Raw genomic sequence first — 27,684 nt, 5'->3', positions numbered from 1 at the left:
CGAAGAGAAAGATATGCCAGGAAGTTCTTTATTTTCTATATTACTCTGTATTCTTAGCGCCATAACCTCAGCTTTAGGTCAAAAACAAGAAACAGCCTTTCTGCATCAAGACAACATTGGGTTAATTAGTATTGATTCACCCCATCCTTCTCTGAAGGCTTACAAACTCACTCTGAACCTGACAAGAAGTACAAAGAATTTAAAGGATAATTCTGAAACAAACTCTTCTCTGGATGAAATACAAAGCAATATAAAACTAACATTTTAAATGCTCTAGTTACCTTTTGGCAGGTTCATTTTGGCTTGAGACAGTAAGCTGCTCTGGATCCATAATCACCAAACGAGTTGGAAAATTACACCCGTCGCCCAAACTAAACCAGAAACAAAGATTTAAATCACTGTTTGTAGTTGACTTAAATGAACTGAACAAGTGCCCATGCAAAAGGCAAATGCTACAAGCCCAAATCAGTTACTGAGTGCAGCACTGAACCCCAGACTTGAGCAAGGTAGTCCTACCACCAAGCCTCATGATCAGCTAATTAGATTTTGGAGTGCAAATAATTCCTACCCTCTCACTCAATATGGGCTACTGAGCACAGCACTAGCCTACATGTTTCAGAAACAACACAGTGACTCTCTAGATCGTAGCCCTAGTCTTCCCCAAATCACTGGGTGCAGGTAGTCAGATGACCCGGTATTTATATGACTGGAAGCTGTAGCATAAATAATATTCTGGTGACCAGGCATCACTTGAGTTTAGTTAAGCCTTCTTTTAAAGCAAGTCTAATCAAGCTAAAATATTTTGGGGATATTGATCCATCTCCAGTACAGCTTCCACTTTTTTTAATCGCATGAAGAGTCATGTTAGCTCAGTAAACAGCTGAGGCAACTTAAGATGCTATTACCTCTGCTGTTTAACTACCAGACCTCAGTTTAGCAAAATGGTTCACCAGCATTTCAAGCTGGTACACAAACCCCACAAAGCGGTGTTGAAACATAGCACCTACTTTGTTCCGCTAATATTTTGGAGTGGTGGGAGTGGGCAGCAGCTCAGTCTTGCTTCATTAAGCTTCTATGATGATTGTCTGCAACACCCCTAACACTGGTTCAGCTGAGGAATTTTAAAAGTAGTAGTTTCCATCGTATCAGAAACCCTTTTTGTACTGCTACTTATTTACACACACTTTCTCTGAAGGGTTTCAATAACAAAACTGTGTCATCCACAGCAAAGGGAAAGCTGTCAGGTTTGTTGGGGCAGGGGAGGGTGTTTTTAGACTGTTGTCCTTTTCAGTGCAGGTGAAGTTCAAGCATTTTGGTCTCCTCTCTGTTGCTGATTTCTGCTCCATAATCGGATATTAATACTATCAATAAAACATGTACACTCTTCAAAATATACTTCTCAAAGGTTTCCAAAATTTCATATTTGAAAAGCCCCTGTCAATGAGGCCCTTGCCTTTGAATGAAAACCCTGTACAGAATTTGCTCAATTGTCTCTTCCAGATTTCCCACAGCAATCTTCAGTGTGCAGGATTTACAAGTAGGCTTTTCAGTTGTGCTTCATTTTTCGAAAAAAGAGAAGCAAGGTAAGAGTCATGGAATCAGTTTATTCCCCAATTTATTCCGATTCAGATTGAATACCTGGTAAAAATAGGAAGTAGCCAATACTTCTTTTCATCTCCAAAAACCTCCCTCAGATTTTTGCTGCATCCAAGAGAAAAGCCATTTTTATCAGGGCCATTGCGAAATGTGGGTGCACGGAATGTTTCTGTAAAAGAAACAGCAACATTTCTAAAGGCATGAGGGTGGGGAAAGAGGAATAAGCAGGCTCAAACTTTTCTATTGTGAAAACGGTATTTGGTAAACTGCGGTCACCTGGATGTGTATTATGGAAAAATTGTAACAGTTACCTGGAATAATTAGCATAAAAAATCAAAGTGACAAAGTCAAAAATAACAATGAAAGGTAAAAAAGTTCACACAGGAGGAACGCTCATCTTCTTCCATTTACATTTAACATAATGTTTGAGACAGAGCTAAGTACCACCGGCATGCCAAAGATACCACATCCCTACTTCATTAGTGGCTAGCTCTTTCTTTGGCCAGTACATGTTCTTGAGCAGAAGAAGCCCTCCTCTGCACAAATAAGCAATTTACCATAGGGCGTTATTGTACCAAAGCCCATATAGGATAGCTTTTTCCACTTCTGCCAAGGTCGGAAGTTGAAATAAGAGCAACCCGTGGTATCAGAGAAAGATGAGATCTATTTTGTCAGAAACACAGACACACCATCAACTACAGCAAACCACCCAAACAACTAATGTAGCATTTTGCTAGTCAGTCTGGTTATACACCCTTGGCCAAGAACTGAGGAGATTCATAGCTCTCCCTAGCCAAACAGCTTGTCTTTTCACAGTCACGATCAAAAAAGGAAATAAAGTGCCCAGCTATGTTGCCAGGACCAACACCGACTTTTGGGCAGGGAACATGCTAAAGTTCCTTCAAAGCTAGAAAAGGGGCTGTGAATATTTCCTAGCTATACATATGTTAAAACAAAAAGATTCAAACTACTGTTCCATTAAGCAATCAAGAAAATTTCCTTTTCTCATCAAAAAATTCTGGCAGGCTGAAAATAATTTCACTTTCAATTAACCCATTTATTCTTGGGGATGGAAATCTAAGTTCCATTGAAAACTAAGATTTTGACTTCTTAAACTGTGGGAAAAAAACTGCAAAAACATTTCAAAAATGTTTTAGCAAGAACTTCAGATATTTTGACTAATGCATTTAACTTGCTTACTTGGTCAACATAACGGATTTTAGAACAGGCACAGGAATTGCTGGCATCTCTTACTCTTGTATGATTTAGGAAATGTGCATCAGTGATTCCATTTTTATTGCAGTGCTTTTACAAGTCACTTTCTAATAGCAAGGTCCATTCTTATTTTACAAGACTTAAGGATACTCTTTGGGATCTAGTTCAAAATGTATTTATATAGAGTAGAGCCTCCATCTGGGTTGGGGCCATCCAACCAGTGTAAGTATTACAACAGGGTAACTGGCATGTAGTAATTGTTACATACTTAACACTATATAAAAACAGAACAGAAATGCACAGTGCTTCAGGGATCTCAAAATACAAACCGAAGAAATTAACATTCATCATCCATCTACATGCTTGGCTCCAACAGAGAACCCGCCACATAAGCTTTATTCTCCCACAGGCCCTGCAGTAAAGGATGTTTCATCCATAGTACTTTCACCAAAAACGTCCCTTGCTGTACAATATTTAAAAAATTTCTAGGCCTCACGTTCCCAGCAGCTTGTCAATGGTCTGGACAAGCAACAGTCCCACAGTGCAGGTAACTGACCTATGGTCGATCTGTTTTTGCCAACGAGCCAGCAGTGGTAGCTGAAGAGTGACAGTATGCTGATGAAGAACATGGCTGCCACAAAGAAAAGGAAAAGCACATGGAACTTTGCATGCGTATCTGGCAATTCATTCTGGGAAGAAAGAGACAGAGAGATTAATACGTTAATGCTTTTTAGCAACCAATGCAGTATTACGACCAAACATTTCCTTCCGTACCCATTCTGCTACAGGTCTTCCATCTCACTTTTCACAACGAAAAGCAGCACAAGCAGGGCTCCCCTCCCAGGTTATGAGAAACTGGTGCATGACAGTAAGTAGGGCTGACGGGTATCCCTTCTGAATTTAGTAACAGTAACATATGTTTGACATCACTGTGTACAATCCATTTCCCAGTCTGGTTAGTTTTTGAATTTCCAGCAGTGGGCAAGAAAAAAAATCCCCTTACTAAAGAGTGTTAACTGTGCAGCTGCAGCCAAAGAGGCACAGGGAAAACATGTCCGAAATCACTGTTTTTGCAGGGGAGAAAAAGCAAGAAAAGCTTCCAAACCCTTTACTGGCAAGTTAACAATACTGAACCTACTTCTGAACTGCTGCAAGGAAAGTAAAAGGGAAATGGCTCAGTCACATTGTGTTTCCAAGACTGAACCATTTACTAGGCAAGACCAGTTGCCTGGGACTTTGTTTGGAGGACCTCTCAACCTTAGGCAACAACCAGCATGGATCTAGTGGAAAAAATCTGTCACGTCTGACCAGGCAAAAGTTATTCACCAGAAGATCTACGTCAAAAACAACATTTTCAGTACAACTACCATATAAAAAATAACCTCCTCACCCATATCTGACAGTCAATTCCACCCCCAAACCCAACTATTCTTAGGCTTGCACTTTCAAGAGGCCAATGCAATTTGTAACAATGACTATTCCAGCTCTCTACCCTCAAAACCATAGTACTTCTAAGTAGCTGACCTTTAGCAGCATTAGGAAACTAGAGAGGCTGTTTTAATTCAACATTATAGCTAACACTATTGCCATTTCTTTTTCCATTAACTCATCCTATACACCCACTTATTTGAGGCTGATATCTGTGTCTGAAAAATATTTTCATTAAAATCAAGTACACAGCTTTATCTGTAGCTACTTACACGGCCCATATTACATAGGGAACACAGATTACAAGACTCCTTCCTTTCAGTTATGCTGAAAACTGCTATCATGAATGACTGGATTAGAAATATTATAGTAGGTACAATTTTTAAATAATTACATCAATATTGGATTTTACCTTTGGACAATTCTCTGCAGATTTCCTGCGGCAAAGCTTTGCGCAAACAAAGACAATTTATTAAATACTAATACTATGTTAAGACAAAGTGTTTGAAAACAGCACAGGGTTTGTCGAGAAAGAAATGGTTGGTGTGCACACGTGCTCTTGGGCGTGCAGAGCTCCAATGCCCATCAGAAGTCTTAGCCCCCCTTCTCCAAGAAAACGGAGGTGAAGGTACATAAGAGCATATTACTAACTTCTAAGGCATGGCGTTTTCTACTGATGTATTAAAGTATTGCTGTATACAGGTACTGCTGTTCACACTTTCAAGTGGTTTGCTCAGCTGGAGCAGCATGACTGCATCAGACACATTCTTTGCTAGTTTTTTCCATCGTAAGTAAGGTTTATGTGAATACTGGGTTCGACATAAACCACTCAGAAAAACTCCGAATACTCCAGAGGTAGAGAGCAATGGTTTATAAATTACAAAATCATTCTGACTTCAGAACATATCTATTATCACTAGGAACACTTTCAGCCAAGACCACAAAAAATAAATTCCCATTCTTTGCCTGATTTTCTTTGTTAGAGAAAAAGAACCCATAAATATCAGTACTGTTTTCTACTTCTCAGTATCCTTCGAGATTGAGATCTGTGTATGGGATATTCGTACCTGAAATTAAACCAGCACTTAGGAAAACAAAGGAAGAAAGGGAGCTCTACCTCCAAGAGGAAAGCTTAGTTTAAATGAGATTTTAAATTCTAGACTTTATATTTAAATGGTGAGATCAGTCATCTTAGCTAACATGCTAACACTTAACAAATCTGTTTTAGACAAGATGTATGGCTTTTAAGTTATATTAAGCTGAGCAGAAACCCTAGGGAGAGCCTGAGCTTTTAACACAGCATCTGGCATACATTAACAGCATTTTCAAAAATGTGGCTTCCATCAGATCACTCTAGAGTAAGCAAGCTATAGCAGTGTCCAGCTCTCTGAACCGGCATCGAAGTTCAAGTTCCTTATCTACTACCTTTTTTTTTTGAATATAGTTTTATTTAGACAATTTCTGTAACAGTCCCTCTTCCCCACCCTAGGAACGTGAAGTGTTTTGTGATTGCTTGAAATCAAGGCTAGCAAAGGACATACTCCCACTGCTGCTTATTCTTGGCCTTCCTGCTAAAACTGTTAAGACTTTTCCTACTCCAGAGCATGCTGCAGTTTTCCTGGGAAACATGATTTCCAAAATAATTTTTGTAACAACTTCTTGATGGCGTAGATATACCCAAGAAGTCAGGCTTGCTAATGCAACACCCAAGTTTGCAGTTTTCACAAAAAGAAAAAGAACTAGAGCTTCCAGTTTCAGGCATTTCACAACATAACTGTAAAGAGAAAGAGCATACATAACTGGAACCTAAAATACTTCTAAAGCATTAAAAATTTTATAGGGCTCTTTTGGAGCTCCATATTCAAACAAAATCGTCCTCTATAAAGAATTCTCCAGCCAGCTCATTTGGAAGCTCAAAAGAGAAATAATAGCTTAGCCTTTGTGTAAGCAGATGCCAGACAAGTGGTAAAAACCGTTTCCCTTGACCATTTAAAATCATAATTATACAAAAAGCACACATTTGTGTGTTCTAGTAGTATCTTACATATTTGCATTAACACTGTAATCAGCTTCTGGGCCAGAAAATATATGGTTACTTCAGCTGTATCTTCCTATAACAGTAGCTCTGTAACTTAAAGAAAGATTTTTTGAATTGGCTATGCACAATTAACTTGTATGATCCCCAGGGAGCATCTACCTCTTCTAACCACCCAGTTTCAGCCACTGGTTGTAAGCTCTTGGATGACAGTTGGGGAACTCAAGCAAAAAAAGGCTAATTCCTTCCTGGAGAACAGGGTGCAGATTTTGAGTGCATATCACAGCCTTATTCACAGTTGTGTTCTAGCAGCACTGCTAGCTCCACATGCCACAGCATGTGTAAAGAGAGTGAAACCTCAGATATTAGTTATTTAACACCCTTATGCTCAGTGGCTGCATAGGAGCAGGGACTTTGCCAGTGAGAGAGCTCCAGAGTTTAGAAAGGAAGCAATCTGCGCAACAAAATTTGGGCTGCTTAGCATGCACAATAGACTGAAGCCAGAAGCTATTCTGAAAGATTCTTCACAAACTCCTTCACAGACTCAGAGTCATTTGAACACGTCACTTAAAGAAAAAAAAAAAGCCAAACGCGAAAACTCTGCTGTCAGAGCTTGACTTTTTATTCATCTTTTAGTAACTTGGTCTAGCTTAATTCTGGAAAAAACTCGGAAGATCTGGTACACATTCATCTGTAAACTATACTAAAGGACCAACTTATAGCTAAGGACCTGGAACTGCTTTTTCGAAGTACAACCTGAGTTTTTCAGAAGCCTGTACCATCCGCCTCAGAACACAGATCACATCCTTGAGTTAGCTATACTCAGGATTGCCAAAATAATTTACAGGACACTGAAAGATGCTAAAAAAAAAAAAAAAAAAAAAAAAAAAGGAAAAATATACATGTTTCAAGGGGGAGGGAAGATAACAAGAATGAAAGTGGGTACAGATATACACTGAAAAGGGCTACCGAGCACTAGGTAAGCAAGGCATCAGGGACTGTGATTCTGTGACTGGGCATTTAGCCAGTGCTGGTGTTTTGGTCAAACACATTTTGTTAAACTGAGCTTTTATCGCCTCATCTCTGAGAATTGCCTAGGTAGAAATGAAACTTCCGTGAATACAGGAAAAGGAGTCATGAGAATAGAAAAAGGAGTCATTCACATTCCCTTGACCTACAAAATGGATTTTAACACCCACATCAGAGTATAAGCCCGTGGTAAACATCTGCAGCCAGTATGGCTGCCCCCATCACTGCATGAATAGTATTAACATCTTTCTTCAGCACTTCTGCATAGAGCATGTAAAAATCTTGCATGTACATGTGGGATACACAAAGTTTTCCTTCAACAGAAGAGATAGGGATGCATCTCTCACAGTGTTTGCAAGTATCTGCATGTGTGTTGTGTCTATACACAAGTATTACCGACATTGCAAAACACTGGATTGCTAGTTTGTGTAGTTAGCATGTACACCTTTACCATCTCGTCATTGCAGATTCTGAAGTGATCAAAACTATACTCCCTAAAAAGCAGTTCATTGTCCATCCCAACACTGTATATACAGCAGTTTGGTGCACATTTTCTCTGAAAACATTTGTGAGGAAGCAAAAAAGAAACACTAACTTCCGAAAGTAGACTATAACATTTCTGAGAGTTAGGCTTTGTGGGGAGGGGAAATCTAGGGAGTCCAAATAGAAAAAATGAAAAGTTATTTGTCTGATGCTGTAGCAAACATAAAACTGAATACCAGCAATATATGAAAGCAGTCTACAGACAGCATGCAACAGCAATACACTGCTCTAATCTTGATACAGTTGTAAAGAGAAGCTTTGAGGACTCTATTCTGCAGTCAGCAGCACTTGCCTAGAAGAGCTCTACATACTATAGTCGCACTAAATTTTGCAAGCCTACCCAATTATGGCACTGTCACCTCTTTCTGGAAGTCTACTTTAGTTGGACTACTATAAGATCATAGCTATTATGATTAGCTGTGTGGAACAAGTGATTTAATATAGGTTAGATTTAATTATAGGTTAGTTAGAGTTCTATTCTAGTTGCAAGATCATGGCATTACAAAATTCTGTTTTGGAAGTAATTGGGAGATAAAAGCAACAAGTGCAAGCACACAACTAAGTTTCCTAGTGTCATATTCCAGAAGTAGCCCATTCTTGCAGGAAGCATTTAATCAACTAAATCATTAAAGAAAACCCTCTTAAGTTTACTTCCTCTGCTCAAGGGTCCACTTCAAAATTGTGTCCAATGGGCTTTGGAATAGGCTTGCTGTAATGTTGGTATTTAATGCTCATTGTGGTCAGATGTCCTGGGGACTTTCACTGCAGTAACACTCATGAAGTGAGGTGACAAGCAAATTCATTTTCTTTGCTCAAGCACTGACTGGTAAATATGTAGGAGCGCATCTACAATTTCATTAGAAATTGCATACAAAGCACTGGAAAGCAGCCAGCAGATGTCTCGGAGTGGCACATTCACAAATTAAAAAATTAACCATTTACAGTCAAGCAAGACTGAACAGCAGAATCAGACCATTTCATTCGGGACATGTGTGAAGCCACAGTTATGACTGATAAATACATTTATAGCTTTCATCTCACACAATCCTGAAAGCTCAGTTCCCACTGGGTTCTGTGCTCTCCAGTGACAGGCAGTTATACAGAACTGCGAGACTGAGACATGGCACTTTGGCAAATCAGACCCATAGGCTTAGATGAACGTAAACACAATGTACTTTTTCCACCATTTGCCTTACCTGTCTAATGACAACTGTTTCAAAGTACAGCTATTCTGAATACATGATGAAGCTTCTCTCACCCTGAACTGACAAAATCTTTTTGGTCCAATAATGATTATTTTTATAGCTATAGATAATTACTACTTTCCATAGCTATTCAGACAGCAACCAGCATCTAAGAAATACATGCTTTTATTAACTTTAAAAGATGTGATGGACAGCCTTCCACTCACAGTGATTTTTCCCATGCTAGTTAATGTAAATTCGTTAAGAGAATTAAGAGAAGATTCTTTTGTCTTAAAAGAGAAGAAGGAACAGTACAAGGTTTCTGAGATCAAAGGGAACAACACCAGAAGACACTCTATTCAGCCTGGAACATAACTAGAACAAAACTGATAGGAGGAACAACACTGATGTACAAGGATGCTTGTACTTCACATACATGTATTTTTCTAGAGATAACAGAATAAATGTGTATACACCATTTGACAACTGGTAACAGTTGCAAGGAAGATTGATATCATTAATATTGTATGTATCTTAAAATTTTACCCATATCAGATCAATAAAAGCCACTAATATGAAGCTCAAAATTGTTATTCATATCTGACATTTTTCAATATTTTTATATATACATGTGTGTGTATATATATATATATATACACAGATACATACACATATATGTAATTGATATAGCCAGTTCTCTCTATATATCTACATATTTATATCCAACAGTTTCAAAAAAACCTGAGCTGTGCCACTCGGTTTTGATGGAGCAGAGAAATTGCACAGTGTCCTCACTGGAACTTCTTTCCCCAATTACTCATCCAGGCCAGTGTAATACATTTAATCATTAAAATTCAGAAGGTTCTCCTGCTTCAGTCACCTCAATTGTTGCTGTTAATGGTAATGAACTATGAAACAGAGTAAATGGTGAGTGACAACATGCTGAGGTAGCCTTCAATAACACATGCAAGACTAAAGAAACAAACAAAAAACTCTTCGAACTTACTGTCCAAAACTTTATGAAGTACTGCAAGACTGTAGCAGCAACAAACAAACAGTACAGTAAGGAATACATTAAAAACAGCAGGAAGAATTTGTAGTTAGAAAATCCCACACAATTATTCACCCTAGAAGGAGGGGAAAGAGAAAGAGGTTATTATGATATAAAAAAAAATAAAAACAATACATTCAGCTGATTTTGCAGAGCATCATAACATTGTGCATAGTGTTAGCAGAATGTCCAAAACAGTCTGGCACTAGTATTTCAGAAGCATTTTAGGCCACCATTTCGAGCAAAGTTTCCTCCCCCAGGCCAAGTGATCTGGGCCCTCCCATAAATTTTGCCCCCATAAGAAGTTCTATAGGACAAGACACGAGCTAGCAATGCGTATGATACATACAGTCTGTATAGGAAGCTTCTCACATACTAAGAATTAACTGCAGTCCTTGCTGAAGGTAGTACAAGACTCCATCAATTTCTGTGGATGTTGCTTTGGTTGCAAAAAGTCCTTCAAGTCAACTACTGATAACAGTATTTTTGTAATGACAATAGGTAATATTTTTACTGGTTAGCAGTGAATACAAATGGCAGAAGAGTAACCGTTTGAGTGGATCTTATCTACTGTGGATCTAGAACTGGAGAACTGAATTTCACAGTGCAGTAGATATCTTCCCTCCTGATAATAATACCAAACTAACCAAAAGAAAGAAATGCCATTTTCCACAGGTCTTGTTAACTGTTTCTCTGTATAAAGTGAGTGTGCATGATTTGGGTTACTGGACCTACAATTCTAAGTTGCAACACACATTAGGAAAAAAGAAATATTTACACATATCAAAACCTCAAGAAATTCTACGAAAAACAAGTTTTATTTAAAATTTACATTTGTGAAGTAGCATGTAGGATCCAGTTCATGACTATTATACTGATCTACTGATCTGTTTTTTATTTTCCTAAACTTACCATGGACAGTGATGGTCCATTTTTAGCACACATCTGAAAGTGAGAGGAGATAATTTCCAGTAAGTTAAAGCAAAAAATACATTTCCTTCCTATGACATATGCTTTTAGTTTCTAAAGGTTTTGGGTTTGGTGTTCGTTTTTAATTAAATTCCCCCCATTGTGCCAAGTTTCCATATTACAGAAGCCATCCTCTCACCCAAAAGGACTAAGTGAGATTCAGAAGAATTAGGAAGTGCTTCAAAATTCAACAAAGGGAGAATTACTGAGCGACAATCAAAACACGTTATTCATAGTTCATTAAGCCACACTAGTCTTACAAGCTCATTGAGAGAAAACAAACCCTAAAACAAACCCTTTGGAGCTGTGTGGATAAGGTAAGTTAGTGTGGCATTCACTTCAACTAATTCTACCTTAGGGCTATTTTTGCTACTTATTTGTTTGTTTTTTAGAGTTCATTGAGGAAAACAAAAGCACAGTGGGCAATCTGAATAGTCCATTTTCACTCAGCTATAGTATAAGGATAGAGGTTAGTCATTTCAGACAGACATTCACTGTATTTCTTAATAAATTTGATTTTAGTCAAAAGATAGACTCGGGCTTCAGTGCCCTATAGATTTCTCTGATGGCTCAGAATCAGGCTGATGTCTTTGAAATGTCTAAGGCATGTAATTCTACTGCAACTCTTGGAAATAAAGGATATACCAGTACTGGTAGCAAGCACGTGTTTCAAAGCTGGAGAAGCAAGACACAATAAAAGAGAGTTCTATAATAAGCATTTGCTGGCGCTGGTACCTCAGACCTGTCTTTAATTTCAGTCACTGATCCTTTTAAATAAGCTTTGTTTTATAAAGCTATAAGCACATTTCCTAACAAGTTCTGCCACTTCAGTCTACAGAACTGCAATAATAATACTGCACCAACATAAGGAACTCTGTTCTTTCCTGAAATCCAGGTACTGAGGGGCTGAGAGTGGAACAAATAGTAAAATCAGCTGTTATGCAAGGGCTGACACACATAAGACATGAACGCAATAAAGTGATGACTGGAAGACAGAAAGAAAATCCATCATTTTAGATTCAGTAACTTACATGTCACATGCAGAACAGTGGTGGCAGCGGTCAGGTTTGATTAGCTGGCACCGATCACAGTATCTGATGGCTGCATTCAAATGGCAAGAGTCAAGTCGTTAGAACTCATTTAATTCTATGAAATTTTCCCCTTCTTAACACAAACAGAATCTTAAAGAGTTCACTGCCCCGGCCCCAAACGCCTGTTTTCACAGACCTTCATGTGCCTACTGTCATGCAATACATACTTTTGTTTGGAGTGTTTTGGAAATGTAACACACACACAAAATTAAAACAGTTTCATCCATTACTATTGTACTGAACCTGTGTCTTAACTTCTGCTTTTTATTTACTATCTGGATCCTCAGTTTTTCCATCCCTGATCATCTGGCACTGATCCCCTAGTACTTGGTTTCCTTCACCTCTGGACAGGGTATCCAGGCATCCTACTGTGAAATTCCCTCCTTTCAGTAAGCTGACTTTCAGCATTAGCTTTCTCTATCTTCTTCAGCAAATAGAAAAGATCTAACAGGCTGTTCAGTAAATTAGCTCTCCCTCATCCTTTCTGGATATTTGTAAACAAGGCTTTTCTCAATGGAAATATGACACCAGCACAAACAGTTTGAAATGAGGAGGAAAGCCAACATCTACAGCTAAGCAGAACTGTGAAAAGCTGGCAAGAACTTCCCAGACCACTCCAGGAATTTAAGACTGGGATTCCCTCAAAAGGGGGTTGGTATTCAAAAAAGCCAGGTGTCTTTCCACTTTGTTTGGAAAGTCACAGTAAAGTTTGGTAATAGTTACCTTGAGCAGTTTATGTTTTTGGAGAAATCTACAGCATTGCTAGTTTCAGGAAAGAGAAACAACTATATAAAAATAAATATAAGCTTTTTTTAATCTACGTATGTATAAGACACAACAGTTTCACAGATCATTCTTGTATTAGCTAGAATAACAATGCTTATAAGGGCAAATACAGAACACAACAAGCTATTATTTAAACAGCTTTGTACTGAATGATGGGATTGAAATAACATTTATTGGTTCTTAAATTCTAGCCTTAACGATGAACTTTCTACTCTCACTGAACTGACAGAGCTCAGAAAGAGAAGTTTAAAGTGGGATACAAATGATTGTAAATTTGAGTAGAAAGCCGAATTGAAATCTATTTCTAGCTGTATTTCTTTGTTCCATTTATTTTTATAGCCAGAGCGGGAGATAAATGTTGTCATCTGTCTGCTTACTGGAAGAAGATGTTTTTTGAGAAAGCTTTTCCAAGTGCTGGCTGCATGTTGAGATCTACAGACAAAGGACTGGTTTCTCATGGGGAAAACACAAGGTCATGGCCTTTGCAGTATGTGTTTAATAGATTGTTTGTTCAGTAATGACAAATGAATCCCACTGAATTAATCTCGTAGCTTTCAGAGAGCAGAATTATCTTTGTATCTCACCTCTTGATGCTGTTGTTGTATAGATAGGCAAGTCTTTAGCAGCTCTTCTCAAAATTTCCTGCTGGGATTCTGGTCTCTCTTCTTTTTCATATTGTTCTTTATCAGCTTTTGACAAGCAAAACTGTGAGGAAAGGCAAAAATAGGAGGAGGGGAAGAGAATAATTATTACTTTGTGTTCAACTCAAGCTCTAAGGAAAAGACCCTATGGATCTTAATCCTATCTCTTTGGACAAACTTCCAAAAAAAAACACAAAAAGAAGAAAGGATGCCACTAAGTTACAGGAGCTCCCCAAAACCACAACTGGAAAGGACGTGATGGTTCTGGGGATATCTTAAAAAGAATCATCTTTGTCTCTTTTCCATGTCTCTTCAGTTTCCCTTTGCAACACAAAAGCCAGAGATTCAGGGGAGTATTAAGAAGGTGCAAACCTTCCTTAAACTCATGATGAGTGTAAAATCTAAATGATCCATGAACCCAAGGAATGCACAACAGTCCTTTGTTGCCGTAAGAGCAATAAGTTCTCTTACCCGCTATCCTGCTGACTTAGAAAAGGGTACGAGCTGGGGGAGTGTGGGGGGGGGGAAGGAAAGGAGCAACTTTTCACAGCTGCAGCACAGAAGTTGAAAGAGTTTAACTGGAATTTTTACTTGGGAGCAGTCAAAACTGGTCTCAAAATCTGTTAGCTGTATTGAGAGCAACCTCAGCAAAGCCTGTGGAATCTCAGAGAGAGTTACAATCCTGAGTTAAGCACAAGAAGCATTCCTGTTTAAGCCTCACTGAAAAGTAAAGCTTTACCAGAATAAGCTGGAGAGCTTTTAATCACTGCTGAAATGCTAATTTTTGTATCCACTGAAATTATAAGCTTTACCATTAAGTCCCACAAAAAACAGTGTACTGATGAGCCCCTATGGAATGGTGTCAGCATAAACTGAACTCACTATTTCTCTGATACTTTCTGTTCTGAAGCACTTTTAAACTCTGAGCTTCCAGCAAGGACTACAAGAGCCCTTTTTATGAGCATACATAGACAAAGTATTCATGCTGGTGAGCGGAAAATGCTGTGTCTGCAGCTGGAACGAAAATTGGCTTAATGTGGTTTAATATGACCATATTTTCCTACCAAGAACATCTATATGATTAGCTCATGTGGATTTTCCTCTCCTCCTGTACTTCTTCCTCTTCTGGATTCTAGCTGGTTGGCAAGCAACAACAAAGACCCCATTTACAGCAAAAGAGGAAGCGGTAACACATTGCTCTGATTTCGCTGTTATTTCCTAATCTAGAACGCAAATAACTCACCCCATGTCCTAGGAAATCTAGGTAAGAGCATGTTATATATTTACATACATACATTCCAGCTATTGTGCCTGCCCAGTCATTTAAGGATGAAAGGTGAAACACTGCCCCTTTCATTGGGCATGACATGGGTTTGGGCTGCAGGGGTGATCTGTGTAGGAGGAGGTCGTGAGCTGCCCTGTCACAGCCAGCTTCCCCAGCTCCGTAACAGATGGAAACAACCCTCTGTGCGCCAAAACTTCAAGCAGAGGAGCACACAGTGCCTCTTCTCAAACGTATCTGAGGAAGGGCCATAGCTGTTACGAGCTGAAGAAGGCAGAGCAAGGCACATATGAGAGAAAAGGGGGGGCAGCAGGGACATCTCTGAAGGGAATGTGGCCCATGGAGGACCATTGCCAGGGCAGGGACACCCTGAAGGGACTTGGGGCAGCGGAGCGCAGGAGGCAGGGAGCTGCAGGGAGACGCTGCTAGATGCTGACCCCAACCTCCTGTGCCGCCTGTCGCCTCACTGAAGGGAAGGAGCACAACATGTGGCAAAATCAAGGGCAGTGGGGCTAGAAAGGGGAAGCTGAGCCTGGGGAAGGAGAGAAGGGCAGGCCTTTTCCTAAGTGTTTGCTTAGTTGCCTTCTTTGCTTCTCAATATCCAAAACGATAGTTAAAAACCTATGTTAACTGGCAATAAATTCAGTGAAAATTCCCAAATCAAGACGGCTTTACCTGCAAGGATAATTGGCGGAGAATGCAGGCAACACCCAAACCAGGCATGGGCTGGGACTGGACTAACTGTAGTGACTTTGAAACTCTGGAAGGAACCTTCTTGGTTCTGGTATTGGGAATTTGTGGTGTTTGTTGTGGTGGAAGCAGTGTGCCCATCATGTTCAGGGGGACAGGGGTGAACAACACGCAAACAAGGGAGAAACGGAGAGTCTGAGGCAACCAGAGAGAGCCACTGCTGGATGGGAAGGCAGCTCGGAAGAACTGGGATGGCCCTGCTCCAGGCTCATGGGTCTCCATGTCCAGGATCGAAGAGCGCTAGCCTGAGGGCTGCAGGGACTGTGACGCCCCTGAGGGAGTGTGCTGCTGTGCTGCGGAGTGCACCAGGCTTACAACGTGCTCCCAGCAGGGCTCCAGCTATCCAGGACCACTTAGCAGAGCTGGGGAGCAGAGCTGGAGAGCTCTGTCAGAGCAACGGGCTGCTGATGGTGGCGGGCTGCTGATGGTGGCATTAACCAGTGCTTGGAAGAGAGGGAGGTCCCTGGTCAGCAGTGAGCAGCTTGCAGCACTCAAGTGGCCACACTGCAGCTGGCTGCCAAGCACCTGGGCTGCTGCAGGAACGGCGACAGGCTGGGAGTGATCGCCATGGGGGGACCCAGCACCTGGGGTGAGAAACTGAGGACTCGGGTTATGAACTAGAAATGGAGCCCTTCAGCTAGGGTGGTTAAGCAGAGCTATGGAAACAGGGGCGCTGCTCCCGAGCGTGACCACTCAACGGCACTTCACTCAAAGTGAACCTAAAGAAATGGGGGACACTTACAGCTGCAGCACCATGGATGCCCCTGCAGAGGCTACAGCAATGATTGAAAACTAGAACAGCTGGGATACAGCTGATGGCTCAAGAGATCATTGCTTTGGGGAGTTTGGAGCTTATGCTACTTGTAAACACTGCCTTGCACAAAGGAGGAGGGCTTTGGGATCAGCTGCTGGAGGGATACATTGAGCAATGGCCTGATCCTTCAAGTGAGATACCCCTGTGGAGGGACTGGGAGAAGGAGGCAATTGACTGCACTTGCTTGCGCTGCTGGAGTGCATGGACAAGCAAGGGGGAAGGGCCTCTGGAAAGGTAGTGATCACTCATGCCATGGCTCAAAAGCTCTGACAACCAGCTCCCTGTGGTATCACCTGATAAGCTGGTGGGACACCCTATTGATCGAGTCATGGCTTGTATCTTCAGTACTGAGGGTACAGGTGTGAGATTAGCAGCATGGCCAAGGATGATGTAGAGTACGGTAGTATGGCCAACCTTGAAAAAGGTGTCCAGAAGAGCTGAAAATTTTCCATGCTCTTGTCCTACACACCAGGACTTATAGATGTTGATGAAGAGGGGGAGGATATGATGAAGTGGGAGAGAAAGGAATTGCAAGGGCAGGGAAAAGGTCAGAGCTCAGTTAATGCTGTCAGAGGGTGCAGAGCATGCTCCAGGAAATCAAAGCCCCTTGGTACATCTTTTTACTCCCTTAATAAGGGAATGCTCCCACTGCATCAAGCGAAGAGTCTTCACCACCCATTGTGGGTATGGAAGAAACCCTACAGTGACTGGAGTCATGAACCTACTGGTACTTCCAATGGTGTTGGTACTTGCTGCTCATACAGTCTTAATCATTGGTTTGTATGCTAAAGCACAGTGAATATTCAAACTGCCATAATGTTCTTGGGCGTGTATTTTGCAGGGACAAGGCCTGAAGTGTGTAATAACAGTTCAGAGTATTATGATGTTAAATCTAATAATCTAGTTTGTGTGTAATCTAGATAAGGGGTGGAGTTTATAATGGATATATGTTCATACTGTTTTAACTTTCTTGGTTTTGTGTTTCACAGGGGCAAGGGGTGAAGTTTGCAATACATTCATGTTCAGTTTGAGCAGAGGCACCTCTGATGGGTTGAAGTTGTGGTGCATGGTGGGCTGCTTTAATCCATTACAAAGCCAGCTGGAAAATGGCTGTGTCCACCACAGGACAGCTCACGGCCTCCTGCAATCAAAACTCTGCCTTCTATGCCCAATACATCCCTTTCAAATCATCAGAAATTAGGATCAATCTAGTAAAATGTTAAACTTGAGATTCATTCTTTGAAGTCATCAGCAAGAGTTTTTATATTCGTCTCTAAGCTAGATGCTTACTCAACTATGAAAACTGGAGATGCTCACATCAAAAATTTAAGACAGATATGAAACATCATGCCAGCTAACAGCAGTGCACTATGCCTTTCCCCTACTGCTTCTTGTGAGCCTGCTAGGTGACCAAACGCCTGTCCCATGACCTGTAATCAATTAGAAGTTGCATTAGACAGGAAATACTAATTCTAGAAGACATTTCCATGGCAAACTATTAACACATAGAATAGAAACTAGGTCACAAGAATTAACTTTTTGAATTTGTCCAAGTAACATAACATCACTCCAAAAATCCTGAATGAGGATTTCACTTTCCCAAAGCTATGTTTCTGTTCTTATTTCAGAAATCAATAGGGTCAAAAGAGCATAGCCTCTTTGGACAATGGCAGGATATGTAAGTTCAAAAACATCAAAAGTTGTCTATTACCACATAGCTAACAATTTCCAGCGAGGTTCCAGTAGTTCTTATTGAAAACAGAAAGAGTCCCTTTGTTTCCTTCCTCCTTCTGGATCTTGCATAATGTTGATTGTTCTTTCTTATGACAAACGTACAGGGATTACACTAGGACAACAGCAGCTGCAGAATCTTTTTTTAGTTCAATAGTAAGATCACAGGATGCTATTTGTTTTGTAAGAATACCTAATTTAAATAACTAAAAATATATATGTTAACACTCTGGTACAATGGGGAAATTCTGAAGCCAGGTTTTGTTTTTAAATAAAACCAGCATAAATTATTTACAGGAACATGAACAGAGGGGACTCTACCAGAGGTAGAAAAGAGTGTCTTCCAAGATTTTTTTTTAAGATAGCTGCAGAAGAAAATTGTATGTATTAGACCTGATTCCCCCACACACACTTAAAGTAGGAAATATTCATTATGCGCCATGTGCCCAAATCATCCCTTTCATGCACTGAATATGGAAATCTTGCTACAATATTACAGTAACTACAGTACAGGTATTGTCAGAAGAAGGTTTCTACTATTAAAGAATCCAAGTAGGCAGTAAACATTATTAGACACCAGCTTTACCAGCAGCCTAAATTCACACAGCTTTACAGGATCTGGAGTAACACAATTCCAATCACATTTTAGCTGGCTAATCTGCCAAACATTATCATTTGTCTACAGAACCGTCTCAGAACAAGCCAGACACCACCCTGGAGACAAGCTCCTCTGAATTTTCGGATTTAACTATTCAGCATGACTCTTTTTGCTTAACTAAAGAGTAGAATAGTCTTTTGCTTTTTTCAACTTATATTCTATAGATTTCTAAGACAGAGATATCTAAGACATGATCAGGCACTGCAGAGAAGTGTTTGCTTTTCCATAGAAGCATGTTTTTACTTCCTTACAGAAATGTTTAAGGCTAAGACATTAGCACTGAATGTCAGTCTTGCCAAAAATAGAACGAACGTGCAACCCCTACAGAGCAACCAGAACCTGTTTAGCTAATTTAAAAGCTTTATAAAACTGAGGGATGATTTTGAATTTGGTGACACTATTTAACCCCTATACACACACCATTAGAGAAAATGGACAAGATAACCCATCTCAGGGTCATTGCAATTAACACCATTCTCTTTCAAAACAAAATTTCTTATAGTCATCATGCATTATTTTGTCATTATGTAAAGCCCCTTTATATGTTCCCTGCTCAGTTGTCATGGAACCTTAACTCTTGATTTACTACTAAGCACTTCAGTCCTGTAAGTTATGAGTATACACTAAATTACTAATTTTCTTACCCCTAAAAGGTCAAAATTGCCTAAAATGGAAATACAAAAATGCTGTCACTGTATTTGATTTATTGATTTTAAAAATTGTAGGTGGTAAACAAATTACTGCATAGCAAAGCCCTGTAGCCCCAGAAATACTTTCATATCTTTATTTCATTAGCACATACATGTGAATGTCAAACTTGTGATGAGTTAAACACACATTTCATATAAGATAACGTCACTACACATAGGATACAATGTTTTAAGAGTAATTTGATGATTTCCATTCATGATATGCTGTCATGCTGTACTATTTTCGATAATGAGAACAGAAAGGTGAATCATGCAGTACTGCAAACAAGTTTCATCACTGAAAACAGTTCAGCTATTTATAAAAAAAAGGGGGGGGGGAAAAGCACTGATATTTTTCTAACATCAGATTTACCTCCTTGGAGGGGGATGCGGGAGATGTGAAAATTGTCTTCCAATAGGACCATACAAACATGACAAACGACAGATGAAAAACCACAAGGTAGACAACTGCAATAAAACACAAATAAGAGTTGGGTGAATATATCTGAAAAGAGCAAAAGAGAGAAAGTTATCTCTGATAAGGACTAAATTATTACACTATGAATTGCCTGTTAAGATTAAATTACATTAAACTTCTGCCTCGGTAGATTTAGCAGTCTAGGAGGGCCCACTTAAAAAAACCAAAAAACAAAAAAACCCATCAAATGTGACAGTTGCTATTTCTCAAGGTGAGTCATTGATAAACTCCATAACTACGGCAATGAAGATGTTGGTTCTGAGGACTTCCCTATTAAGATCATTGTTTCCCCTGCTTAAAAGCTATGAAACAAAAACATGGGAGATAGTTAGGTAAGTGTTATCAGACACATATGTTGGGTATAACAGCTGAATACTTCAAAAAAGTGAAAAAACCTTCAATGTCTGGTGAGAGACTAAAAAAACCAACCACCACTACATCCCAGGAAAGTGAACACAAAGAACATCTTAGATGTTCAAGTACAGTCAGCTTACTTTATAACAGAGTCCACCACATGCATTATTAAATCTTCATCTTCCCACTAAATTCTGAACATCATTAAATAAAAAACAATGTTATGGAGGACAATATCACAACTTACCTTTCCTTACAAAGATCCAGATGAAATTCTAAAAAACCCCATAAGCATACCTTCAGACAAACATCCATACACATTATTGCTTGTCTGAACTTCAGTTTCGTTAAGTGAATACCTTCTCCTCCTAGATGAATCAATACATCAGTTTTCCATAGTATGAACTTGGCTAGAGGAGTTGGATTAGATTCCACACTCTGCTACCCATTTTGCAACCAGTTAGGTCTAAAAACCTGGTAAACCAACAGAATAGTTGCCTTTGAAAGCCTCCCTCAGGTCCTTAAGGGCATACGTTACTTTCTTTTGAAAGGCAGCTAGACACTAAGCGAAACATATTATTAGGACACCCAAACTTTACATGCTTAACTAAGGCAGACAATCCCAACTGAAATAGCACCATCATCCATCCAATTCCTACAGATATTCCTTGTCCCATCAAATGGAAGCAGGCAAAATGAAAGTTAACAGCATTATGATTGCAACCATAAGAAAGGACAGATATTTAACCTCATTTTTCCTCTAAATCCCAAGAAGCCTATTTCCAGTCTCAGTGGCTTAGAATATAAAGAACTTTCAGGTTTATCACTCTCTTTTCAATTCTGAAGCTTTTCTCTCACATGTACTCCAGTAACAATAACCAGCACTTTTTCGACAGCTGAACAATACCAAAAGTACTTCCCTCCTTAATCAGATTAAATCTTAAGTTTCTGGAGCAATCAGAGGTCAATTTATCTGATCTTCATTCTTGGGGGTTTCAAGACTCAACTGGACATAGCCCTAGGCAACATGCTCTGAATTAAGTGTTGTCTCTGCTTTAAACAAGAGGTAAGACCAAACAACCTCCTAACGTCCCTTCCTACTTGAACGATTCTGTGCTATTATATATGATTCCAAAACACGTTTTGAGGGAAAAAAACAGAAGTGAAAACAGTTTTACGTGAGGCAGGTAGCTAGCTAACCTTTTTGGATAAAGAAAATGCCATAAAGCCAGTAAAGGCTGCAGTAAAGCATTTGATAACTGATCTACAGAATTCTATTTAATTTCTTAGGACGCATCAAAAGATGCGCTTCTAATACAAACAGCAACGTACCGTCCCACTGTAGAAGGCATCAGTAATGAGAGTAAAAACCACAAACCAAGAAGGGAGATGACTGCACCCTGAGAATGAGAGCTGATCGTGAGTGAAAATTTGTTTGGAAATCTTATTTCCAATCATCAGAGGGATGTAACCTGGAATATCCCTGCTATTAGAGTCACAGTGGCAACAGAACTGATGGCTTTAGGATGGAGCTCAATCAGTTCATGAATTTGTCTATGTGATACCAGGGTCCAGACTTTATGATCCAGGAAGCTTCTTCCAATCTTATTTCCTCTTAACAGTTGCTTTTACCACTTGTCAAGAGGAAACAGCTGCATGATGCTGGACAGCGAACCCAAGAAAAGAAGTTACACAGAATATTTACATTATCTTCACTTAGAAGGAAACTTGACATACTTCTCTGTGCAGATGAAGAGAGTCCTTTAAGAAGTTAAACTCCATACTTTATGGATGGCAGAACAGACTGTAAACTTCAGGAATTTCAAAAAAATGCATGTGCACATTTATAGAAAATGTAGTCTTAATTTGTCAGCTTTCAGGATTTCACTGTTCATTAAAATTAAAAAAAAAGTATTTGAATGATCTCTTCTAGAGATTTTTTTGTGAAGGTGCTTTTTGCCTTTGCCTCTGACTCCTCCTGTCTTAGGGAGAGGGCACATTTTCAGCTGTGAAACTGAATGAAGATGCAAGATGCAAAACCCTTTTTGTTTTGCAGAGTCCTAAAACTGTCATCCTGATGGGCAAGCACTCATGTTTCCCTGTGCTAGGCACCACATAATAAGAAATTGTCTTCTGTTCAAATGTACTATACGCATTCAAACACAACACAGTTACACAATTAAAGCGGAAGAAAGCTGTTTGGAAGAGAGGAGAAAATGACATAAAATTGCACTGGAAACAGCTGCACAAATCAAAACTCTTGGGGAGAAGGGAGTGAGAGGAATTGAATAGAAGGAAAAAGGAAGTGAGACATAGTGGAGGGCAGAGCACACTAAAACTAACTTACACAGTAAACAGTTTCATTCTGTCCATAAAAATCCCCCTCAGAATCCAAGTTTTTTGGAAGGATTAGTTTTAGTGCACACACAATACTTCAAAGAGTAGAACCTTAGAGTCTTGTGATAGACTGTAAATGCCCCAGTAACACACAGACTGACAGACCAACAGACAGCACGGTTAGCCGCAGCAAGGGTACAAATCTGAGGTAGTGCTACCAGTATTTAGTAAAAAGAGGCAGCTGTTAAAGTGCTCTTGTATCTTGCAATATTGCTTTCTGCAATAACTGAGATCTTTCAACCTGGTCAGCATCACTAAAAGCCAAGGGCCTGTCCTCAACAGTCAAGGTGGCACCTCAAGGAAAAACAAGACTTTTACAGCTGTTCTGGTGATGGGCCCCAGGAGAAAGACGCTGCAAAAAGCAGTCCATACTGGCCCAGCGCTGAATAAATTCTAGCTTCTTTTCCTGCTCCAGCACTGCCTGTTCCTACTGTGATTAGATGGATCTGTCCTGTCAGTGCTCCCAAGAAATGAGAGAGGGAGGGAAGTCACCCTTTTTAATGGCTTTACTTTTGCAGTCCATCTACCCACCCTTCTTGGGCAGCGATAGCTCCTATGGAGATTAGTCTCTGAAGCATCTTGCATCAGTGCCAAGTACTAATATAAACTGGCTTCACTCCTTTCAGCTCATTTTCTTGTAATTAAAAGCTAGTTAAAAAAAAAAGTCGAAAAACCTTCAACATCTGCTGGTTTAGTGTGATTCATGAAGAAGCCCTGTCTGAGCAAGGGAATCCGGGAGACTTGCTGCAAAGTCATTCCTCTTTACAGACATTGATGCATATTAGATCATAATTTATGCCCTTAGGAGGGCAATGTCATAAGACAGGGTCTTAGCATCCTCCTAAGATACGCTAAGCCCTCCTAAGATCTGCTCTTAACATCCTTTTCTGAATCACTCTTAATAGTACTCAAAGATCGAGTCAGATTACAGAGGGGTTACAATACATAACAGAATGTTATATCGTTAAGAGAGATTTGGAGTTGATATTCTTGCCCCGTATCTTGCCCTAATGGATAAAAATCTACACAAGCATTTGGAACTAAAAAGACAGGGAAACAGTTAGCTCTAATGGGGTGAAGAAACCACCACTAATTAAATCAAAACTCACAATTAAGTACTACAGTAAAAGAATTTGAACACAATACACAGAAATATGAAGCAAAATGTATTTGCTAGGATACACACTAGTGATTTACACTGGAATGCTACATACCACTTTAGCTATAAAGCTCACTTCTCTTTTGATGTTATTTTCTGGCTACTGCAAGTTAGCTTATAAGAACTTTATAAAGCCCATGAGGACTTTACATTTCAAATGAAGACTTCCTATCTCACTTTCAGATCAACCTCTGTGGCAAAGAAATATGTCTGAAGGATGCCTGTGGCATCCTTTAGAACTGAAAGTACAAGTATGCAAGTGACCTCTGTTAAAGCCTAACAGTCAGGTTTCAAAGATACTGTCAGTCTCATTAATTAATCAAGCATTTTTCTCCTTCAGTAGATCTAAGACAGCCTGCTTCAGTCAGATGAGCACTGTATCTGAATTAAAGCCAGGGATCTGGCTACACTGCACCAATGGCATTGTTCTGACAGGCTTCCTTAACGGAGGCATGGATCTTGCCTTCCAGAAAAGAAACTGGGAAGTAAAACTTATCCAAATAAAAGTCAACAGTAAAGCACAGTAGTAATATGTAGTTTCCTGCAGTCTGGATGGAGCTCAGCTGTCCAATGTGCTGTAAAAACCCAGGGTAAAATAGCTCGTGCCTTGAAGAGCCTGAGGGGTTCTCTACTCTTTCACCTCTTCATTAAAAGATGAACAGATTCTATCAAGCTTCCTCCTTTTCAGTTTTCTCTCACCAGTGGTCTCATACTCTGAAGACAGCACACTGTGGATGGTGGAAATGCAAACTTATGCTTATTATAAAATAATAAGCGACGACTACTCAAGTCCACCCACCGAAAGCTGAAGTGAACTCTCAAACAGAAATCCTACCAGTCATTTTGTATTTCTGCCAAAAAAGGCCAGAGTTTTATGAAGACAAAATTCGAACTTATGGAATGGAATGATCCTTTAGTCTAGTTTTTGTTCACAACTAAAAGAAGTGGCAGAGCAAGAATTTTGGAATTTCTTTAGTCAGTTTGTACTTCTATAAATACTACCCTCTATAGCATTTATCTGCCAAATGCAATATTAAGACTGAAGTAGAATTTGTCAATACAAGGCTGTAACCACTTCATCTGGACATTTAAAATTATAATTTGAAATGATTATGGTTATGCACAGTTCTCAGCAATCCTGAAGAACGGAGTTTCGTGGAATTTGGTAAAATCTGGAAAACAGCAAGCAGTAGAACCACAATCCTGCCAACGTGGTTCAAGTTATAGGGTGTGAGAAGGATGGCAAGATGAACATTCAACACCCCTTCAGGAATAAATAGAAAATGGTCTTGTGGATCTGCTGCAGTTCATTCTGTCTTCTCCTTTTTTTCTTCTTAGAAGGTGCTATTTAAAACACTAAAACTTCACCTATTTAAAAATATTTGCAAACCTAAATCATGGCTGCATTACTCACAGGTCTTGTCATCACCTCAAGCATGTGGTACTAGACACTCAACAGACCAGAACTCACAGTATTCACCTGCTGTCTTAGCACCAATATACTCACTACAGAGACTTTACACATAAAGGAACACATTTAAAATCTATAACCCATAACACTAGTGTACAACAAAGTTATTCAAATCTTTAAAAAACATTAAAAATATTACCTTTTTCTGCAGTTGAGGAAATGGTAACTGGAAGAGAAAAAAAAAAGATACATGGTAAGTAAATCTGTACTGAATCAAAAGCTGGGTTAAAAGTGAGATAAATGGAGATAGCTGACTTGTCCCAAAGCATGTTTTAGCTGTTATAGAGCCGCGCTGTCCCTCTGGGATAGAATGGGAATTAATGTTCCCTCTCCTAGTCCCTGCGGCCCGGCGAGCCAGCGGAAGAGCTGAAGAGATTCAGTTCCCTGCTCTAAGCAAGCATATTCCTTTTTATAGAAATTAGACCATGATTTATACATGTTGCCTTTCAGATATGCACCAACCATGTTTTATGAGGCACTTAAACAAGTAGGCTAACAGGTATGCACCTGGAAAGCAGAAAACGAAATAAAAACTTCTTACAAAAGACCCTGTGAAACTATATTACTTACATGTATTCTACTTACGTCTGTCTCTGTCTTCTACCACCGCTTCTCTCTTCCCCGTCACAAGCTATTTCTGACTTTTCTTCCCCTGACCTGAATTCTTGAGGGATAGTTAAAATCTCTCCACTTCCTCCTCTCCTACGTCGTCATCTCTCTCCATCCCAGCAGCAAATTCTGTTGTTCAAATCTACCTTGTATTCTGCCCGACTCGGGCATCCTTCTTCCCTCGGGCTGCTCCAAACCCTTCACAGCTCATTCACCAGGACACACAAAATGCTGAACAGAAAGCAGCTGCCCGTATTGCTCACTGTTTCTACCACCTCCTCGCTCAGACACTGAATTCCTGAAATTCAATAAGGAAGGGCTCTTTTCCCGGCTCTTCATCTAATAGAGCAAATCTAAGCTTCTCGTCATCAACACTAGCGAAAGGTCAGCGGAGCGCTGCGGGCCCCTGCCGCTCCCCTCGCTCCCGCCGCCCCCCTCGCTGGCGGCGCTGGCACTGCTGCAGTCTGCACGCCAGCTCAGAAGCGCTTTCTCCCGACGCGCCACAGACCTCGGTCACAGAGGTGGCGTGTTTCTCACGTAACTGTGCATATCTGTAGCAAAGGGGTCTGCAGCTACAGTATGCAACCTAGCCTCTTTTTATAGCCAAGAGACATAATGAGGTGATAGCTCAACGTAAAGATTTTCCCTTTTTTGCTCAGAAAGGCGATTTTTATCTCTTAAAATACTCACTCAGCACCCTCTGTCTGCCCAGGGAAACCTCTAGGAAGTTAATGGACAAGGTTTCAATTCCTTCCATGTAAAGGAGGAGGGAATTTATCACTTGGAATAGAACAAGGTTGGTTTCAAACTAAAGGAGGTTAATCCGAAAGAACAGCTTAATTTCACATCAGTTATGCATACTTGCACACCCTCTTCCCGGGTGTCTGTCTAGAGCACACTCCACACAGAGAAACAGCCCTGCGGCACAGCACTACCCACCTGCAAAGCGTGTATACATCAGAAATGTGCCACGAAATAGTCTCAGTATCACTCCACTGCAAACTATAGGTGTCACATTATTTTTAGAGCAAATACTATACATGTTTTTTTAAAAAATGTTATTGTGTTATTTCTCCATTTCTGTGTTAGTACTAAATTTTTTAAACAATTCCTTATTAATATTAAATTTTTAAATAACTCAATATAACACAAGAAGGGGAAGATAAAATCAAAAATGTGAAAATGAAAACAAGTTTCCCACATAAAGTTTGTTTGTTCAGCTTCAAAAATTACCAGAATATTTTAGACTAAGCTTTGTCACTGGCTCCTGCTCTATCATAAGTAAACACCTCTGCACACAGTTTGACAAATGGATATTTTCTTAGACAAGAAATATAAAAAAAGTTCTTAATTATCCTCTAATGGCATAGGAGACCATCATTATCTATAAAACTACAGGATTTTTTAAAAGTAATTCTATTTAAAGGGTTCCATAATCTGCAATCTCATTTCTGCTGTTAGTACAAACATAAAATTCAGAGCCAAATTTGATCCTAGAAGATTCAAAATAATGAACAGTTTCTACACACAGGAAGAAGTTTAAGATTATATCACATATTATTACCTGTGAGACTTCATCAAAAATCCCTACAGTAACTTCATTAACATTAATTAAAGCTCCCCAGCACCAGGCAGATCATTTTTGCCTGCATACCCAGGTCCCTCAGGTCAGTACCACAGCTATTAGACCGTGCAGAACAATCTCATTTTGGCAAATTCCTGCA

General features: G+C 39.7%; 1 protein-coding gene across 5 annotated transcripts in view; it reads right to left on the bottom strand.

Annotated features, from left to right (window-relative positions):
• ZDHHC20 (zinc finger DHHC-type palmitoyltransferase 20) overlaps nt 1-27,684 on the bottom strand; it is a 49,746-nt gene that overhangs the window by 4,847 nt on the left and 17,215 nt on the right. For all 5 annotated transcript variants that reach the window (XM_064505020.1, XM_064505017.1, XM_064505019.1 and 2 more), the window contains 9 exons: nt 25,491-25,517; nt 19,866-19,960; nt 13,512-13,632; nt 12,082-12,151; nt 10,994-11,026; nt 10,037-10,157; nt 3,368-3,500; nt 1,639-1,765; nt 282-371 (listed from right to left, as the gene is read on the bottom strand). In XM_064505020.1, the coding sequence (XP_064361090.1) occupies nt 282-371; nt 1,639-1,765; nt 3,368-3,500; nt 10,037-10,157; nt 10,994-11,026; nt 12,082-12,151; nt 13,512-13,632; nt 19,866-19,960; nt 25,491-25,517 (817 nt within the window). The remainder of the gene's footprint in view (nt 1-281; nt 372-1,638; nt 1,766-3,367; nt 3,501-10,036; nt 10,158-10,993; nt 11,027-12,081; nt 12,152-13,511; nt 13,633-19,865; nt 19,961-25,490; nt 25,518-27,684) is intronic.

Source organism: Dromaius novaehollandiae, chromosome 1 (assembly GCF_036370855.1).
Source record: "Dromaius novaehollandiae isolate bDroNov1 chromosome 1, bDroNov1.hap1, whole genome shotgun sequence".
Lineage (NCBI taxonomy): Eukaryota > Metazoa > Chordata > Aves > Casuariiformes > Dromaiidae > Dromaius > Dromaius novaehollandiae.
The sequence above is the reverse complement of the archived record's forward strand: the minus strand, read 5'-3'. Positions and strand labels throughout refer to the sequence as shown.